Raw genomic sequence first — 19,915 nt, forward strand, 5'->3', positions numbered from 1 at the left:
TTATTAAGGAGATGGATACCTTTACCAGCCGAGAAGAGTACATGCTGTGCAGAGGAATCCAAAGGAAAATAACAAGTATCTATAGTGTGTAACAAAAGACTGCTAAAATCCCCATTCAGTTCTCTGGCACCAACAGAGGCAATTTTGGACTCTGATCCTGAATCTGGCTTCATTTGGATGGTGCGAAGATGGGCTCGGAGGTAGCTGTGGGTTCCAGGTGAAGGGCAGTGCAGGCATATCAGCACCAAGAAGAGACAAGCAGTGATGGTCACCATCAGTTTACTGCCAGGCCTGTGCAGCATTGCTTTGACAGTGGTCTATTACAGATGTTTTATGGCTATCTGCAAATACCCTCAAGCCAGACTTTTTCTGCCCCCACTGCAAAATATTCCATGTGTCACATCAGTGACAGGATCATGCTCAGGTAGCATCCAGATTTCGAAGTAGAGCCAAGTACTCATGGCAAGCAGCTGCAGGAGCAAGGAACCTGCCCAGGTCAGTGGCAGCAGGGAGAAGGTATGGGACTGTCTCTTGTGGGTTTTACAGGTTTCCAAAAATGCACCAACATCCCTAGACTACATAAGAATCTCTGAAAATTGAGATGGAGGGAGAGATTTTACCATTTCAGAGCAAAAAACCTATAAATATCACAGATTTCCTGAAACAAAATAGGGGAAATTCTACCGGGGCAGTGGGGTAAAGTGGTTAGAAATGGCTTTATCCAAAAAGCATTTCAAATGTGCTTACCCTAGGGCAGTGAGGTTCACCTGAGACTCCCACATCCCCAGCTCAACCACAAGGATGCCCACATAAAGTCCCCATATGGCCTGTTCTTTACATCACTGTGCAACCGAGTGCCTGTAGTCCACAACACATTAAGCACCTTGCGTGTCATTGAAGAATAAGTTCCTTAAAACCAGAAGGTCTTAGATGACAAGTTGCCCAGCCATCATCTTTACCTTTTCTTCAAAGTCATTCTCCCAGACTTGGGTAGAGGATTGAATGCTTTTTTTCTCACACTTTCGTGTGTGCTTCTAGTTTATGACTTCAATTCAAAGTCTCCCTGAAAACTAACAACATTTTGCATCTTGAACTCATCATCAACCTTAAATTATTTTTCACTTCTCTTCTTTGTAATCCAGTTCTTCTGTACCATGAGGACCTGAGGGTAGGACATTATCCTCATTAGGAATGCATTCAAATCCTAAGAGCTAAGTAATTTTGTGTCTTCTTTCTCATTAAAATACATGAGGCATCAGCCTATTGTATGTATTTTCTGTTCTAAATATCAGGTTTTAACACAGATGTTCCTTATTTCTCTTTTTTAAAAGTATAGAAGTACTCCTGTAAACAAGGTCTGCAAGTTCAAAACAAAAGTTATTTTAATGAGCAGCTTTCATTTTAATAAAAATCTGCCAAAATAAGCAAAAAAATCGGCAAAAAATCTTTCCAATTGTCTCACTGCCTGAAGCTAATTATAGAATTAAGTACTGTTGTCTGTACGCACATGAGTGATTTTCTTTGACGCTTCAAGCTGTTCCCAACCTGAAACATGAAAACATTTTGAGGTATGGACTTACTGACACAAACTAGATGTGTCTGGGGAGACTGCAGAAAAGTCTGAGCTACACTTCTCGTGCACCCCCATCGCACATGAATTACATCTTCATGCACATCTGAGAAGCAATTTTCATGTGACTTCTCTGTGAAATCTGAAATATGTTTTAGCTGAAATGAATGAAAAATTAAAGAAATGAATTACACAGATATGTTCTTATGAAAAAAAGTAGTGGTTCAAGACTTCAGCACCACAATTCAGGGATCCTTGGCAAGCCTTTGTTATCTTGTGGTAGGGTTTTTGTGTTTGTTTTGCTTTGCCTTTTTTTTTTTTAATAGCATTTCTGTTAAAACTTGAATGATGAGATGACATTTTCTCTCACTTTCTGATATTCGGAACATCATTATTCTCATTTCATATTGGGGAATCAGGGGCAAAAAACTTAACTGCAAGGTCACTGCATTAATCAGAGATAATACAAGCAGAGTTAACCCACCTCATTGGTATCTTTGTGCATTAAAACCAAATTGCACAAGTGAGAAACCTATTCTGTTGCCACTAGCTTTATGGTTTCCTGTTATAGACATAACAATTTCTCTCTGAACAAGAACTGAGGCTTCAAAAATTTACACCTAAACAGCAGTGAGCAGGTTGTGTCCAGCTACCCTGTCAAGCCTGGGATAATTCAGTTCCAAAGGCAAAACAGTTGCCACTGCTGAATATCAATTAATTTCTGATAGGCTAGTCCATAATGATACGGTAGCAAATGCTCATCTCCTCATTATTCAGATTTAAAAGCTCCAAAAAGTTGCTCTGTTCCTTCCCAACTCCCAGGCAAACCAAGGCTGGTTAGCACATTCTCAACACCCCAAGAATTTGTCATCTCACAATTCATTCAAACTGAAAACGTCTATGTTCGCTTTGCAGCTAATGTGCGAAGCAGGAGCATCCCTCAGAAACTTCCAACGCAGGAATTGCCAGTGCCTGAATCTCACTCGCTGCCTTTGTCACCAAAAGCCTAGAGCAACAAGAACACTTCTCTGTGCACCAGAGCTGCATCCCACCTGCCTAGCTGCTGCTTAGCTGCTGCTCACAAGTGCTGTTGGTGCCCAGCCAGTGACGATGCTTGGGAGGAGGTAGGGTATGAAGTATTTGCCTGCTGCTACACCCAGATTGTTAGAGATACTGTTCTTATGAATGGCAGTTTGGTACAAAGTCATACAGACAACCCTTGTCATATGATGTGTGTTTGTTCTTTGAAGACAAAGTAATTGTAGGGAGCTGAGAGGTGGCAGATGGTTACGTCTCAAGTAAGATGACGATGTCCTTAAAAAAACCCATGAGGAAGTGTCTGTGGGTCTTTGAAACACTTGATTCTTCTTTACGAAATACAATCAGATTGCTCTCTCAAAGAAAGCAGAGTGCCAACTGAAAACTCTGCAGATTAGTAAAGGACAGAGAATAATTTCACCTGTGAATTCTCCCCTTGTCATCTCTTTCCTTAAACAATTAAGAAGCTTGCCAGCTCAAATCCAAGTACCTCAGACTGCAAACCTATAAACTAAGTACACAGCTGGTGTATCAGTGAGGCAACATTTCAGGAAGTAATCTCAAAACTCCTTTTCTATCATCAAATCCCATTTACATGTTCAATTCCTAGATATTCCTGAGAATAAACATGAAAATAAAGCTTTCCTACGGAAGAAAGCTGTAGACATATTGTAGCATTCATGATGAAATACATTATACATATGCAAAGACACAAATAAGTGTATGTATCTTTGTCTGTCTGAGTAATGAGAAACATTGCTGTCCTGATTTATGTGTAAATTCTATCTTTATCAAAAGTTGGCTTGCTTAGAAATGAGAGGAGCATCTAGACCCTCAGACTGACAAATTTTATACACAGGGAGGTGATAAGGAAACAACACTTCATTAACTCACTCTTTGAGAAAAAAATACTGTAAAGACTACTGAAAAATACAAAATTAAGTGAAATTAATGGGTATATAATTAAAGTGAAGTTTTAACTATGAGATCTCTGTTATACTTTTTAAAATCAGACATTAATTCCTTAAAAATAATCAGCTAATGTCAGACATTAATTCCTTAAAAATAATCAGCTAATGAATGCAAATCCTAACACACTTGCTTCAAGAAGTCTTTATAACCAAGGAAAACATATTAATATTTTACATGTTATAGACACGATATCCTTCAATGCTTGTTTTGCATTACAAGTTTCCCACAGAAAGAGCAGAGTCAATTTACATAAAATTAAGAAATGTTAAGCTTTTGGAAACTCTTTTGCACCTGTAAGTATATCACAATTCAATGCCTTCCTATCTTACCTACATTGCAGAATGCTTTTTCTTACAGTCAGGCTGCTTCCCTACCCATCTGAAGCAAAGCATCACCTCAGGAGCAACACCACTTAATAAGGAACTTGTAGCCAATGCCACCACATGTCTTATATGTCTTATATCCTACAGATGAAGAAGGATTTCTACTCAAATCACATTTTAAGCATCACACTTAGAGGTCACTTGAGGGAACACTCATTACTATTTTACTTTCTACCTTTGCATAACTTAAAACTAACAAAACCTTTAATGTACTTGTAGTACTTGCAGTCTATCACAGCAGTTCAGAGATTTAATTATCAATTACTTTAGAGTCAGTTTTATGAGTATTATACATGGTCCAAACCACTCAGCTTATCAGTGCTACTTAACCAAACTGCTACATTATGAATGGTGTGGCAAAGGGAAATAAAATCCTCATTATGAGGCACTGCTGCTGTCCTTGATACTGTGACACGGTGATTTCCATTTAAAAGACTCCATGGTCACTGGATGGCAACTGGCTAGATCCTTCTGTTTCCATTACCTCAGGGCAGGACTGAAATCGCTAGGATTGGAAACTGGATTAAAAGCTCAGGATCAAGCTGCAAGAGATGCTGATTAGCAATCTTGAAGGCAAAAATACCCCCTACACTCTAACTGCTTTTGCTGCAGTCACCCAAGCCCTCACATCCCACAACACCCACAAGTAAGTCTTACTGGCTCTGTTTCCAGTACGCTGACCATATGTTCATGCATTTCATTTTCTTGTGTTCGTAAATATGACTCTATCAAAGCTGCATTTAATCCTGCTTTTCAAATACTGTATCAAAACCAATAATGCAGATCAAAATTTAATACTACAACTAATTGCCAAATTAAGGAAGAATGGTTGAAAATGGTGTCGGGTACCTTAACACAACTGGCTAAACTATGCCTGGTCCTACTCTGAGCCCTTCCAGTCAGCACCCCAACCGCTCTTGCATACCAGAGGTTGCTGCCCCCTCCATCCCCTTCATGGCAATCAGGGACTCATCTCTGGTCTGTGTCCACTGCTGTGGGCTCAGGCATAGGAACTAGTTCTCTGCTGCCTTTGCACTCCTATACCGGTCTTGTCCTATCTTCTGTCACTTCAGCCTCTTTCATGAGCAATTAATTCTTCTCAAAAGGCAGTACTAAAGACAAAAAGAGCGCTAAGCTGACCTTTGAAGTTATATGCTGCTGAGAGAAAGATTAAGTCACTTGAGGTATACAAGGAAAAAGGCTTTGGTCAAGGAAAAGGTGATTATAAGCCAACCTTTAATGGATAATTGGGAAATAAATGCCAAAAAAAAAACCAATGTAAAGAAACCAAAATAAGATATCAGAAATGTAGGAAAGATAAATAAAGGGAAGCATTGAACAAACAGAAAGCAGTGAGAAGTACTTTGCAACAGAACCAAATGTTGCAGAAAAAATAAACACATTCTTCCTCTTGCAAGAAAAATGGAAGGTGAGATGCCAGAAGTGAAAACAATGTGTCCTGAGGTGGACAGTGGAAAACTAGAGACATTAGCAACCTCTCCAGAATGTCTTGGGTAATTTCAAATCAATAGAAACAGTCAGAGCCCAAACACCAGATGAGACCCACTTTGGGATCCTGAAAGAGATGACGGACAAATTATTGGACTACAATGAGACATCTTTATTAGCAAGGTATCAATAGACTAAAGAGAAACAAGCAAAATAACAGTTTTAGGAAGAAAATTATGAAAAGCTATCAATTAAATTTGACTTCCAAACCAGACAAAGTCTAAGAAATAATCAGTGATTTAAAAAAAAAAAATCAAAAAAATCACAAGAACAAAAAACTTTTGAGAAATATGAAAACTTTAGGAAATACAACTTCAGTGGAATAGAATCACACTAACAGCTAGTGCAATTTCCTCATGTATACTTCTCATGCACTGGCATTTTTAAAGGTACTATTAAAGACAACAAATAGGACTCACAGGCTGGTCCTGTTTAGATTGTAGAATATCACATAATATAGGAAGACAGTAAAGTAACATTTACAAGACAAGTTCCTTTATGGATTAAAAGTGGCTAAGGAAAGGTCATGTTTGCTATCATCAATGATGTAGGATAATGTGGATAATGGATGGATGATGGATGAATAAAAATCAAGGCAACATTCATTTCTGAGGATCAGATAAGACAGTTTATTTGTTAATAGGTCCTGCTTGTATATTTCTCTCATATCTATCTTCTAAAATGTTTCCTGTTATACAACAGCTTACCCTACTCTTATCCTGAACTCACAGCCTCTTGCAGTTTCATTTAAATGGAAATTATGATCCAATTACACTCTGCACCTGTATTCTCATGTTTAATGCTGACTGAACTCAAGTCACAGGGCTGAAATGGTGTTTACTATCCAGCCTGCAATCTTGGAATGTCTCAGAAGTCACATACAGCTGAGTTTGGTCAGCTTCTGCTAATGGCATCGACATCGATAAACTCCAGATGCAGGATCAGATAGTAAAGGATAGTCACAACAAGCACTGTGTTACAGAGATTTGATTTGATTTTCTGATAAACCCCAAATCCTGTCAACTAGTATTACTGATGGAGACTATCCTTTCGGGGTAAAGCCAAGACACTCTGAGGCATTTCCATTCTAAATTTCTCTAAATTTCTCCTGCTTCTTAGTATGGAGAAATAGACACTGGGGAGAGAGAGTAATACTTTTCAAAGAACTGCAAAGAGAAGAAGACACCATGACCGCTCCAGACAGAAGAGGAAGTAAATTGCAACAAAGGGGATTAGGCAAAACACTAGGGAAAACTTTAAACTGGAAAGAAGGTAATGCATTAGAGTAGTCCTGCTTTCAGAGGCTCCAGGATCTCATACTGAGTTTTTATAAATAGTTTTCCATGAATAGGTTAAATAAGCAAGTATCAGAAGGAATCTAATCCTGGCGCAAGAGGAGGGATCATATGATGCCAAGTAATTATTTAAGCCCTTACGACTGTTTTAGAAAAATCTCTGCAGATTTGTAGGCTGTTAAACAGCTGCTATGTTTCACTCTGGAAATGACTGATTTTCAGTTGTCTCTGAAGTTGCTGCTGTTTAAATGTGCATTGTTAAAACCTCAAAGCTTTTCCAGGCTACCAAGAAGTGTCCTGTAGAAGTAATTATTGTCTCTGTCTTATGGCATCGTACACTTCTTCCAACTCTTCTCTTGTTTTTCCCTCCCCTGTAATTCTTCTCAGGGTCATGCTGAGCTGGGCAGTAACTGGGAAGAAAAAGGTATTAGAAATGTTGTCTCTAAGGAGGTGTATACCAGGGCTTCAGAGAATCAAGTCCCTGCTGGTACATTTGAACACTTCCCAGGCTTTCAGAGCATAGCATGGTGCAGGAATGTCAAATCCAGATTAAATGATGGGGCCTTCATGGGGGAGGAAGACATCCCATTATCTTCTGCAGGGCAAAAGCAAAGATTTTTGAGGCATTTACAAGGTGGAGGAAGATAAAAAGGAGCACAATGAGAATTATTGAAAATTATTCTCCTTCTTTGGCAATGACCTCCTAAACAACCTTTGTGCAATTCTCAGACTCCTCAGTCAGCCTTGCGGCAGGATAAAAAGACACATCTCAAAGAGTGCTGTTGCAGCTCTGTAGTATCAAGATGGTCAAGATGTTGTTTATTTTGTGATATTTCTTTCTGAAAAAAAAATAATCTTATTGGTGACTACAGTAAAAGGAAAGGAAAGAAAGTTCATACTTTACCTGAAGCATCAGGATGATAGAGGTTGGGAGCATTTGTTATTTCTCCTTGCTGATGGAGACAGCTACCTGAGGATCTTTGACTCGCAATGAGAATCCTGCTCTTTGCAGATGGCAACCTGGACACTGCACCCAGTCCTAACTGTGGCTTGAGTATCATGGCAGATCGATAAAAACTTGGTGGGACCTCATAGTGAGTATATGGTGGAGGGCAAAACTCATCTTTCGCAGGCCTTTCCCCAACCTACAGAAAAATCATTAACACAGATATTATGCAACAAATTGATACACGCAGACAATGTGGAGCTCTAAATTGCTTATAAAGGCTAAATTTCCCTCCTTGTGAATCCAGGCTTCAGAGCACTCCAAACTTCCAGAAAGTGATGGTCTTACTAAATGAATCAAGCTCCAAAATTATCTACCTTACACACTCAGTATACAACTAAACCCAAATAAAGAAAACCCAAAAGAAAACAGATAAATGGAAGATCTTCAATTAATGAAAATGATGTTACTGTTAAATTAGTTACAGAGGTAGATATATCAAGAGACTGTGTAAGTAGATTTTTTATTAGAAGTTATTTAAAATATTCTTACCAGGACACAATTCCAGGAGAAGTTGGTTTTAACTTAGCTAGCTAAAAATAAAGCTGGAGGTATTTAAGTTCATTTTATCAGAGAAATTGTACTGCCAAATCATTTCTATGAGAAAAAAAGATCTGTCTATATGTTCTTACTCCAAATAATCATTGTAATATGTGCCCCTGGAGAAAAAAAACAAATTTGCAGATGTGAAACATTTACTATTTATCACAAATAGATGCTGCTTTGTTAAAATCAGTGACAAATCTCTCAGTATTTTAATGGGCATTTACTGTGAGGACAGCACAGTAAGTCCCAAGCTGGAAGTATTCCCAGCAAACTGGCTCACAGTAGTGAACTTGCAGCCGAGGAATGACCTGCTTCTTCAATTCAGCCCTAGCATCTTTCTGCACTCAAGCTGGGCTCTGACTCTCACTTTGCTGTGCTGCTTCATGACTCAGGGCAACAGCACAGAGCAATGTCAGTAGTTTTCATCTCTCAGATTTGCAAAGAACCATTTGTTCTTCTGAGCAGAGCCCAACTTCTCTACCATTTTCTTATAAAATGCGATATCATCATAATGTAGAAAGGGCTCATGAATACTTTTTCAGTCATCCCATTTAGGCCATGGGGATAAAAAAAAAAAAAGCCATAGGAAATAGGAAATCTGAACTAAATTTTTTTAAAAATTAATCATAAAGTGCCACAGGCTACCTAGGAAAAAATGTAACTGCCAATTAATTAACTCTGCTGTAAGTTATGATGCATATAATATGCCAAATCAATTTCTATTTAGCAATTATAAGCATTAGAATATGCACTTCAACATTGGCTATAAAAGCTTTGATCCTAACTCCTTCAAGAGCTTTAATCCTAATTTAGCAAATCTTTAATATGCTAAGAGACAAGATTGGCCTTAAACTATTAAATATAGATTTTTTGAGGCCTCTGCACAGGAACTAGGAAGGCAGATGCAACAAATACTGAGCTTTGTATTTTTGCTTTATATTTTTTCCTCCACTTGCAGTCCTATTTCCTGCCATTTGATCTTCCTGTTTCCTTTTTTATTATACTCCTATGACCCATTTCCACAAGTTAGGATGTAGGTTTTTACTGTATATATGATTCTTTAGGCTTGGACTCCAGATGTTTGGCTTCTTCCTTTCAACTTCTAGATATGAGATTGTTTTTCTGGATAAGCCTTAGTTATCTTCTCTCTCCCTGATAAATTTATTTCCATCAGATTACACTATGCACGCTATCATTTCATATTTAAGTGGCAGTGAAAACACCAATGCCAAGTATTTCAGTATAAGGAAAAGAGAAAATCTTTAAATATAGAAACCATGCCTTTTTTTATAAACTGGGTTGGTTTATTCAAATCTCGTTATCCCTTTTTTTTTCCTTTATTGACAGTATGCTAGGAGTAACACAGAAGGGCAACAAACATGGACACAAAAATAATAAATCACAATTATAAAACATCTTCTCAAGCTGAGAGAAGTGAAAAGGATTTAGAACAGAACCATTTAGGTTGGAAAAGATCCTTAAGATAATCAAATCCAACTGAATTTAGTCAAATATCTCTCAAAAATTAGATGCTCCTTTTTGAAGAACCTAGTTTTGGGGGACATAAACCTGCTATGAAGACACATTATCTTTTCTGTTTATCTGTGAATACACCAAGTGTAAAATTCAACCAGTTTCAACAGACTTGTATAAAATTATTGCCATTTTAAAGCTCTTCAGAAAGATATGGATTAATATGAAACCTGTTAGCATCCTGTACTAGATTTTTGTACAGGGACTTTTAAAGAAAAGATCTGTTGCAGCCTGTTCCCTAAGAAGAAGGTCAGTCACGAGTTTTCTTGTGTGTGGCTGTCGGCTCATTCCACACACACCTGATATAACGAATTTGTTAGAAAAAGACAGAAAGTCTGCAGCAAATACTTAGAGCATACAGGAATCTCCCCAGGCTTGGGTAGTCCCAAGCAGAGCTGGCAGCATGGCCAGCAGGTAAAGATGCCCAACACCTTACTTCATGTTACTTCGTTTATAACACTGTCCAACATTATTACCTCAAGCAAGAATTTGCTTGTCAAGTGTCTGCTTCAGGGAACTCTTCAGGAAAAGAGTTGGCAACATTGGTTCAGGCAAGTCAGATAATGAGATTAAGGGGAGAAATTGTTGGTTGGACTATACAAAAACAACTCCCCTGCTCCTTTTTCCTTGGCAGGCCCTTTGTTTCAACAGAGTTTAGTCTATGCTCTCTGGAGCAGAAAGATGTCTGTGCTGGGTAATGGACCCAAAGAGGTGGTTGAATGGGGTAGGAGCAGCCTTGGTGAGGCAGGCAGGAGGGCTGGTAATCTTCTTATAGACTCCCACCAGAACAAGGGCTCTTGGCAGCAGCCATAAAATAGTGAGTAAAGTGAGCCAGCAACCACTCTGACAGAGCACGGACTGTATCCGTTGGGTAAAATCTCACTCTGCAGACCAGGCTGGTCCATGTTGGTCCTTGGGAACAGCCTCTACCATGCTGGTAGAGCTGGGGAATGTGCTCCCAGTCCTTCAGTACAGACAACCTTGCATGAGCCTTGGAGGCCATGTGATTCCACTGTTTAGTTCACTAGCACAGTAGTCTTTGGGTGCCACGATTTGCTCTGTTTGTTACTTCACGTAGAGGCAACTGGGAACACAAAGTGACCACAAATACTGGTGCTGACTAGAAGAGGACAAGGTCCACAATGAGATGGGGAGCCCATGTTGTGATGAAGCATATAGATAGCAGTGATCTGCCCTGGGCAATGACTGGTTTTGTTAAGTATTTCACATTTCACCTTGTGCGGTAGTGGTTTTGGTGGGGGTTTTTTGTTGTTGTTTGTGGTTGGTTGGGTTTTTTTGGTTTTGGGGTTTTTTTTAATGAAGACAGGCATGAAAAGATCTGCCTACACACCATGCCAAGGTTCCAAAGAAAAGCACTTGCCAATGCCACAGGCAAATCTCTGCCCATTTAACCTTAACTCAATTCTGCTATGGACCCAGTCTCTCAGCACAGCTGGAGTGCCTTCATGGCTGAGCTAGGATTTTTGTCTGAGTGCCCTAAGTGGGCTTTGGCACAGGCAGCTCAAGGAGCCCTACAGGCCTCCCACTGCACAGAGGCAGCCCCCAAGTCTTTCTCATAGAGTTCTCCAGGTCTTTTCTTGGAGTCTTCTGTCCAAGACAGCACCTCCCTAGTTCTTCTAGCTTCTGGTACCTGGAGGGATATTTTATTGTTCTTACCACTTAGTTAGCTGAAGGGTGCTTAGAGATTACAGGTCTAACTGATAGCAGCTATTAACCCTATCAAAGCTATGTAAAGAGCTATAAAATGCTAATCAGAGCTCTCCAAAGCTCAAATTGGATGTGGAAACTGGTCAATCTGAGATTTTTTCTCTCACCAAGACAGCAGCCATACTGACAGAGAGCCTCCTTGTCTTCAAACTTGTCTGAGTCTTCAACACTCTCCCTTTACCACAATGATTTTGATCTCACTCCATCCTAATTGGTTTCTTTTGGATTACAGATCACTCATCTGCTACGAACTCATACTGTGCACAGCTGCTCTTCTAAGCATCTGTTCACTTCCATGGATCGATCATTTTCCTTTCTTTTGATCCACACTGAGCCAAATCAGTCCCCCTTGCATTCCTCTTACTGGCAGGACAGCAAGGTTATTGCTTTTAGAGTGGCAGCCCAAAAGAGTAAATTTCACCTTCTGTTATCAGCTCCTGACTCCTGGGCTAATGCAAACTCATAACGCAAACAACAGTTTGCGTTTTCCTTCCCAGCCTCTCCTCCAGTCAATTCAGCTTCTCAAGCTGCTTCAAGCAGCTTGCTTGGGTTAGATTTTCCCTTATTGAAATACCCATGAAAAGTCATATTTCTTGGAGGAATTGGGGAAGATGCTTTGGATCTTCTCCAGCCCATAAGTGATCTACTTCTAACCCTAGTCTAGAGAAAACCATGCTGCAGAGTTGCCACAACCTGAGTCTTTCTCCAGCTAAAAACATTCCTCAGCTGTGCACAGAAATCTGTCCTTTGCTCCCAGATGTGTCTGCTAATCCTGCCTGATTATCTGAACCCCAACTGTCATAGACACCCGTGGTCTTTAGAGGGTCATGTCACCCTATAAAGAGCAAAACAGCTGCACAGTCTGGGTTATTTTGGCTTTATTTTCCACTGACAGGCATTAAACAGTAATACCTTAGTAATTTTCCCTCACTTCACAAGGTGAATGTGAAGATATACTGATAACGGCTGGTATAGACAAACTCGCAATGACCTTAGTAATTCCTCCTCTGGACACAAAATATAAGGGACAGAGCTGAAAATGGAAGTTAGAGGTAAAAATGACGGTGGGCACTGTCCTTTCTGTGTTTGGGAAAATAACTATAATCCTTGATCACTTCAGTAGATTGCCTGTTAACATGCCATAAGGGTCAATCTACAGTCACACACAGTATCTTAATTTGGGTATTTGCCAAATTTTGGTTGTCAACGCCATCACCAAATTTGTTATTCCTTGTTATTCCTTGGATCAATAGTGTATGTAGAATGAGGCAGGCAATAAAATAGCCTTAATAACACATGAGTTACAGAACAAAAAAAATAATTTTTTTTTAAAGACTTGTTCAAATTAAAACCACTCGTGTTATCTTCAGTATTTATATGAAAAGCCTGGTTGTTGAGCTATCACAGGTCCCAAGCAGTAGATGCAAGGGCACATGCCAGACCTTAATGTAGCTTCCTCTTCCCTGTCCTTTTTCCACCTATGATGCAAGTTCATCCTTTCTCCACTGTGCTCACCCCCTGGAAGGGATTTCAGGAAACCAAAACTGCTGCCCAACTTAGCAAGGCAGAAACACGATGAGGTTTCAGGAGCCAGAGGGATTTTCATCACCTTTTGTGTGCTCAAGATGGCTTTCCAGGGAAAGGAGAAATCTTATTCGAGGTGCAGGTCAATGTAAGAGACACCATTTAAATGAGTCAAAAGTAAATCTTTTTCTGTACGATACATAGAATCTAACAACAGCGCTGATAGTCCCTAGGTTTCAGTACAGCTAAACAGAAGGGAATTAGTTTAGACCTCTAGTGGTCTGTCTACAAAAACCTGCCAACCTTCCCACTAAGAAGGAAAAGTCTCTGTGGGTAAATTACAATCATTTCCCAAAGCTATTCTTTAGGGAAAAAAAAGAAATTCCATTTATCCAATTCAGCATGTCTTTTCCTTTCTAAACATCCTTATTTATAATACTAGCAGGTGACCAATTTGCTGGAAAATAGTGGAGGAACACAGTGACAACTTCCAGTCACAGCTAAGACATTGCAACAGGGTCTGTGCCAGAAACAGTAAAGTTTGTTTCTAATGATCACACATTGCCCTGATTTAGGATTTATTTCTTATTTGATGTTTGAGAACCAACTCCTGGCAGCAACAAATAAGCAAATGATTACCACCTGGAATACAAAAGCAGCTGTCAAAGCTGCAGAAACTTACCTCCTGCAGAAACTTCTCGCTCATTGGACCAAAGTGATGACCCGGGGGCCTAATTCCTGACACCACTAGTCCGGAACCAAAGAGTCTTGGCTTCTGGAGGTCAGGTTTAAATTTGTCATACAGGATGCTGGTGGGCTTTGCCTCCCCTCCGTTGGATGCCTTCTGTTCCGTCGAGATGGGCATGCTGCATGCTGGGCTACTGAAGGGCAGCCCTGCCGGTGCAAACAAGGGGTCGAGCTGCTCTATCGAACGAGGGTTTCTCCTAATGTATGTGATGATTTTAGGTCTCACGGGTTTGGGCCGGGGTATGGCAGGTTTCATCTCGACATTTTCTTCCAGCTTTTCACTGCAGTCACTGTCTACACCCACCTTATCTGTGGGCGAGCCCTTGGGGTGGACTAAGATAGGTTTTGGGATGGCGCTGCTGCAAGCAGTCTTGATAGGCACTTTAGGGGATATATTTAACAACTGTGTGCTGTCAATGGGAGGTAGGACTGACAGTTTGTCATCATGAAGGGCATAAAGGTCCTTCAGATTACTGTTTGATAGCATGGGTTGACCATTAACATCCAGCGTTGCCACTGGGCGCACGGGAGTTGGGACACATAAAAAGACATCAGCCTTTGTTGAAGCATTACAGCTCTCTGGTGCTTCCTCTGGAGGATGTTTCTGTGCATTAGCTGCTTTTTCACTTGAAACTGAAGCACTTGAGGTTTCCACATCACTGTTGTGGCTGTCAGGTTGTTGGTTTGACACTGTCTCTGCACTGCACACTCTGTGATGATCAGAGAGATCAGAAGCAGGCACAACAGCATCCTCAGTGCTTTCTTTGACTAGCATCAGTTTATTCTCATTAACTTTCAAGGCTTTGCTGTCAGGTGGATTAATATTATGTATAAGAGATATTTGTTCACCAACTGTTTCAGCGCAACCTGCGTCAACTTCATGCAAATTTTCATTTTTTCTAGCTGTCACTTTGACGCTGGATTTACTACCACAGGTGAGTGGAAATACTGTTTCCACTTCTCCATCAGTAAAATATTCCTCACCAACCTGGCTAGTTGCCCTGTTGTCACTGTCATTGCTTCCTCTCCCTTTCCCACTGATGGTCACATTACCACTTTGCAATTTGTCATCAGGATAAGTTACCACCTGGCTTGACAATGGATCCTCTACTTTATTACGGGTGTCTTCAAAATGGGATGCTTGAAATTTTGATGTGTCAGACCCAGAGCTTTTCAGTTCCTGCACTGCAGTATTTTCATCTCTTTGACACCCCAGGAACTCTACCAGCATAATTTTCTCTATCTTTTGTGGACATGTATTTTTATATTGTAAAGATGGTGCAGTTTTAAGCTCCAGTTTTTTACTTTTATCACCCTGACCTAATTGTGCTTCTGATTTACAAACAATCTCATTGAGCTTAATAGCTGAAGGTTGAGAATGAGAAGTATGCAGTGTGCTTTCAATGTTAACATTTGGTACATTTTCTAGTTTATTTATTTTCTTGTTCCCTGAGGTAGATGGTTTGGAATAAAATACAGTATTTTTCTCTGAGGTATTGTCAAGTGGATGAAACATCATCCCAAGAAAATGATCCGTGGATGTTTTCTGTGATTTCTCTGTATTTCCTATCAAATGGTGAGATGTGTCAATGGAGTCCAATGATGCAGAAAGCAGACGTTTACACGACACACGGCCAATGCAATCTTTTGTAAATGTTTCAGGCTGAGGAGAGAATTTACTTGGTCTTCCCAAGGAGAGCCTTTTTATTCTGTCCACCTCCACAGTCCTGGGCATTTTTGCCTTAGAAAAGTTCTGGGGGAAGTCAACATCACCTTTAGAAATAACCTCCAGGTTGGCATCATTTGTGCTACTTTTTAAATTGGACAGACTTTGTCCTCGGCTAATCCTGATATGCCTTGATATATCCTTAACTTCGCTGGTCCTACAGTCTTTTCCCATTTCCTTGCTTGCGGTGGAGGGCAGCTTACTTTCCTGTACACTGGTGTGACAGGTCCGTGAGTCTTTGAAGGTTAGAAGTTTATTCTGCTCTGTATGCAGGTGAGTAACTTTCTCTGTTCCTCCAGAATATATATTCCCACTTTCATCTGTCAAATTGTGTTTCTTAACATCCTCATCAATAATTCTAACTTTCGATACAATTTGGTTGGCATTAGTATCCCCCACACTCACTAAGCTTTCATTATTATTTCTTATTTCACTATGGTTGTCCTGAAGCTGGGCATAACATGACTTGTTTGGAATTAATGGACCACTCATTTTGAGCCTTCAGGTGATTGCTGTTTTTTGGCAGTCCTAGTTAATAAGAAAGTTCTTTTTTCTCTATTAGGTTAACTACTGTGCATGCTTCAGTTATGTATTTAAACTAGAAACCGATCGGTAGAAAATTCATTGTCAGAAGGCTTGAAGTCTCTTGTCAGAGTCACATTTTTGTGCTGCTCAGTTGTCTTTTGTGCAGCTTCTGGACCTAGGAAATCCTTATGACGTGCAGTAAAGAGGTCCAGCGAATGCAAAATAGATCTGCCAAGATCCTTCTGAATGACAGCCAGTTAATCCAGTCAACCTATGAGGAAAAAAAACCAACAAACCACAAATAAAACAAAAAAACCCAAAGACACAACATTACACTGATGTCAGGAATCATGCTAACTAAATCTAAGTTAAAATCAACAGCACTCCCAGGTACATCCCCAGGACAAAGTATTTTCAAACACTTTAGATGCTGTTTCAATCACGTCTTTGCTCCCAGCAAAGACTCTTAGTGTAGCACAGATCTCTGACTTGAGAAGTTACACAGCAAAAACTGTCCTGGTTAGAAAAGTGGTTGCTAGTGTTTTTAAGATACATAGATTTACAAGTGGAAATAGGCATAGATAGCCCAGTGAGGGTGGGACCCAACCTTGAGTTTCTAAACATTCTCATATTGCTTTGACAATGTCTTTATTGCACCAAGAGTGGCTAGGGAAGCATTTAAAGCCCCATTGCATATATTAGCCATAAATAATAAAATTCCAGGTCCATCAGGAGAAGTTAATGGGTTTATCTCCTTGCCTTTTAGAAATCACTATCATTATTGTGCTGACACTCCATCCCCTTTGACATTTCTCAGACAGATCAATAGATTCCAAGAAAGTAAAAACTATGGCTGGAGGCCTGCAAAGAAAAAAATGTATTTTTTTCTGGGACAGATGTATGTATGTATTTTCAAATACAGAGGATTTTACACCAGTCCTAATACAGTCCTTTTGGCTCCCTCCCACAAGGGAGGGCTTTGGGAGCCCAGATTTTGTACTCTATCATCTCCAAAAAGATGAAGGTGAGATTTCTGTCTATTCCATGCCTAAATTCACTCTCTGAGATATTTCTTGTACCCTGCATGTTCATACCCTTCATCATAAAGAAATGTGGACACTGGAAATCGGAACGTGCCCCACAGTTCCCAGAAGGTGGAATTCAAAGCACAGCTGAGCTGGGTTTCTAGCCAGGGGCTCACAGGGGCACTAACTGGAAGTGCTGATTAAGTCCACTGCTCTGCCTGTAGCATCTGGGTGCAAGTCTGAGCCCCCATTTCTAACATCTGCTATGAGCAGGTCCTCACAGCCTTTGCATTCAGTTCAGCTCACATCTGGCTCTGAGTTCAATCCAGTTTCTTTATAGTATGTACACATGTTTGTGGAGCCTGGATTCAGGCTCCTGGCACAGCTTCAGCTCTTCAGCAAACAATAACTAAATAGATTAATTTATGAAACAGAACACAGTATTAAGAATTTCACTTCAAAACCACACAATCGTGTAATTATAGGTCTTTTCCACAAAACATTGTAAAGCAAGACTTTTAAACTACTACTCAATTTGGTCTTATTCCCAGAGAAGAAAGAATTGAATACTTATTAAATTAAATATATGCATTATAGAGATTTTGGTTCCTTTCTCATTGTTCCTTTTTTTCCATAAAAATTGACAATACCAGAATTTACATACTCAACTTGAATGCTAAACTATAAATGCTTTTCACTGGGCAAAGAATGTCTGTTGTTATTGTCTTTGGTTACCTAGGAAGGGGCACTGATGTGTTTCAGAAGGAGCTGAGTTCAGTTAGATCATGTTTCTCCCTCAGCTGGCAAATGGCAACACACTCTGGTACCAAAAGTGAGAGCCACGAAAATGATCACAGGGCTGGAGCACATCTTCTATGGAGAGAGGCTGAGAGAGTTGGGGTTGTTCAGACTGAAGAAGACAGCTCCGGGGAGGCCCTATTGTGGCCTAAAGTACCTAAAGAAGGCTTATAAGAAAGATGGATGTAGAATTTTTACCACAACCTGCAGTGATAGGACAAGGTACCCCTATCATTTTTTAACTGAAAGTAGGTAGGTTTAGACTAGATATAGGGAAAAAACTCTTTAGTATGAGTGTGGTGAGACACTGGAACAGGTTGCCCAGAGAAATTGTGGATGCTCCATCTCCGGAAATGTTCAAGGCCAGGTTGGATGGGGCTTTGAGCAACCTGGTCTAGTGAAAATTGTCCCTGCCTATGGCAAGAGATATTAAAGATATTTAAGGTCCCTTCTAACCCAAATTCATTTTATGATTCTATGAATTTAATAGAAAGTGCAGTGAGGAAAACTTTGGGGAATAGAGAAAAAGATGGAGGAAATTAATCTTCATCTTTCTTGCACTATCTTGTACTCTTTCACCAAGGGTGTCACCTGATGGCCAATAACTTTAACAGATTGAGGTGAGCTGACCATGGTTGGCTGTCAGATGCCCACCTGCTCTCTCATTCTCCTTTCTTAACAAGACACAATGGGGAAAACAAGATGAAAAAGCTTATGAGTTGAGATAAAGACAGGAAGACGACTAACTTAGTACTGTCGTAGGCAAAACAAACTTCACTTGGGGAAAATTAATTTAATTTATTGCCAGTTAAAATAGAGTTGGATGGTGAGGAACAAAGACAAATAGCTAAAATGCTTTCCCCCACCCACCTCCTTTTTTGTCCCAGGCTGCTCAACTTCACTCCTTCATTCATGTCTTCTCCATCTCACCACTTGCTCTTTCCCTGCCTTGTGCTCCCAGACACACTGAACCCTGGGTGGTACGGCAATATATATAGATAAATTAGTAAATGATGATGGTGCTGTACATTAAACCCTAAGCACCATATCAGGCTGATGCATTTCAAATGTACAACTGGAGCAATACATTAATTTTCTACTTATTTTCTTCTTTAAATCTCTTACAGGGATTCATGGTATTTAAGATTATGAACAAGGTGCTAAGCTTAGCACCTCTGTTTTTTCCTGTTTACACTGCCCCCATTATGATTAGTAACAATGAAAATGAAGGCAGTTTTGAAAAAAAAAATCTTGGAAGTACCTGTATTCATTGAAGGCATCTTCACATACAGTGTGTAAAATAGACCATGCTGGTATGCTTCAGAGACCAGACCAAGTAATTTGGCTTAATGTTGCTGATATATATTTATCAATATGAGGGTCAGGAAAGATTTGTCCCCTCTCAAATACAGGGGACTGCACAACCTGAGACTAACCTCTTAAAGCCAGTTGAGATTAACCTCTTAAAGCTGCCAGTGCTGACCAGAGACACAGAATTTAAGAGAAAGGATAATAAAGTACTGTCCAGGCAGAGATTAATCTCAGGCAGTTAACATTGCTGCTGTGTTTCCTCCAGAGCCAGTGAGACAGAATGGGCATTCTGGAAACGTGTGTCATGCTAACAGCTTTCAGGATGGACTCAGTGCACCCAACCCTCCAATTTCATCTCTTCTTATGACATCCAGTCTCAGATTAAGGATGTCACAGACTTGAAGAACCCATTACATTCTTACAACTAATATCCATACAATTACCCAAAAATATTTTCTTTTTTTTTTTTTTTCAGAATATTGTCTTCTTAACTTTGCAATCTGTTTTACAGCTGCCATTACAATGGCTACACAAAATAATGATTCTAAGATTGTAAATAATACAAGAATCCAGTCTGGAATATAACATACTCATAGCACAAAACTCCTGTTAAATTAATATAAAAATATAATCAAGCTTCTATGTCAATTAATACCTTATTAATCCACTTTTCCTGTTA

The 19,915-nt window shown here is 39.8% G+C and overlaps 1 protein-coding gene across 6 annotated transcripts in view; it reads right to left on the bottom strand.

Moving 5' to 3' along the window:
* MTUS2 (microtubule associated scaffold protein 2) overlaps window positions 1-19,915 on the bottom strand; it is a 253,012-nt gene that overhangs the window by 156,684 nt on the left and 76,413 nt on the right. For 3 of the 6 annotated variants that reach the window (XM_032680343.1, XM_032680342.1, XM_032680341.1), the window contains exons 2-3: window positions 13,787-16,373; window positions 7,672-7,912 (exon numbers count right to left, since the gene is read on the bottom strand). In XM_032680343.1, the coding sequence (XP_032536234.1) occupies window positions 7,672-7,912; window positions 13,787-16,069 (2,524 nt within the window). In that variant the 5' untranslated portion in view covers window positions 16,070-16,373. Of the gene's footprint in view, window positions 1-7,671; window positions 7,913-13,786; window positions 16,374-18,795; window positions 18,899-19,186; window positions 19,584-19,915 lie in introns of those variants that run through there. The other 3 variants (XM_032680345.1, XM_032680339.1, XM_032680340.1) reach the window with 2 other exon arrangements.

This window comes from Chiroxiphia lanceolata, chromosome 2 (genome assembly GCF_009829145.1).
Source record: "Chiroxiphia lanceolata isolate bChiLan1 chromosome 2, bChiLan1.pri, whole genome shotgun sequence".
Classification (NCBI taxonomy): domain Eukaryota; kingdom Metazoa; phylum Chordata; class Aves; order Passeriformes; family Pipridae; genus Chiroxiphia; species Chiroxiphia lanceolata.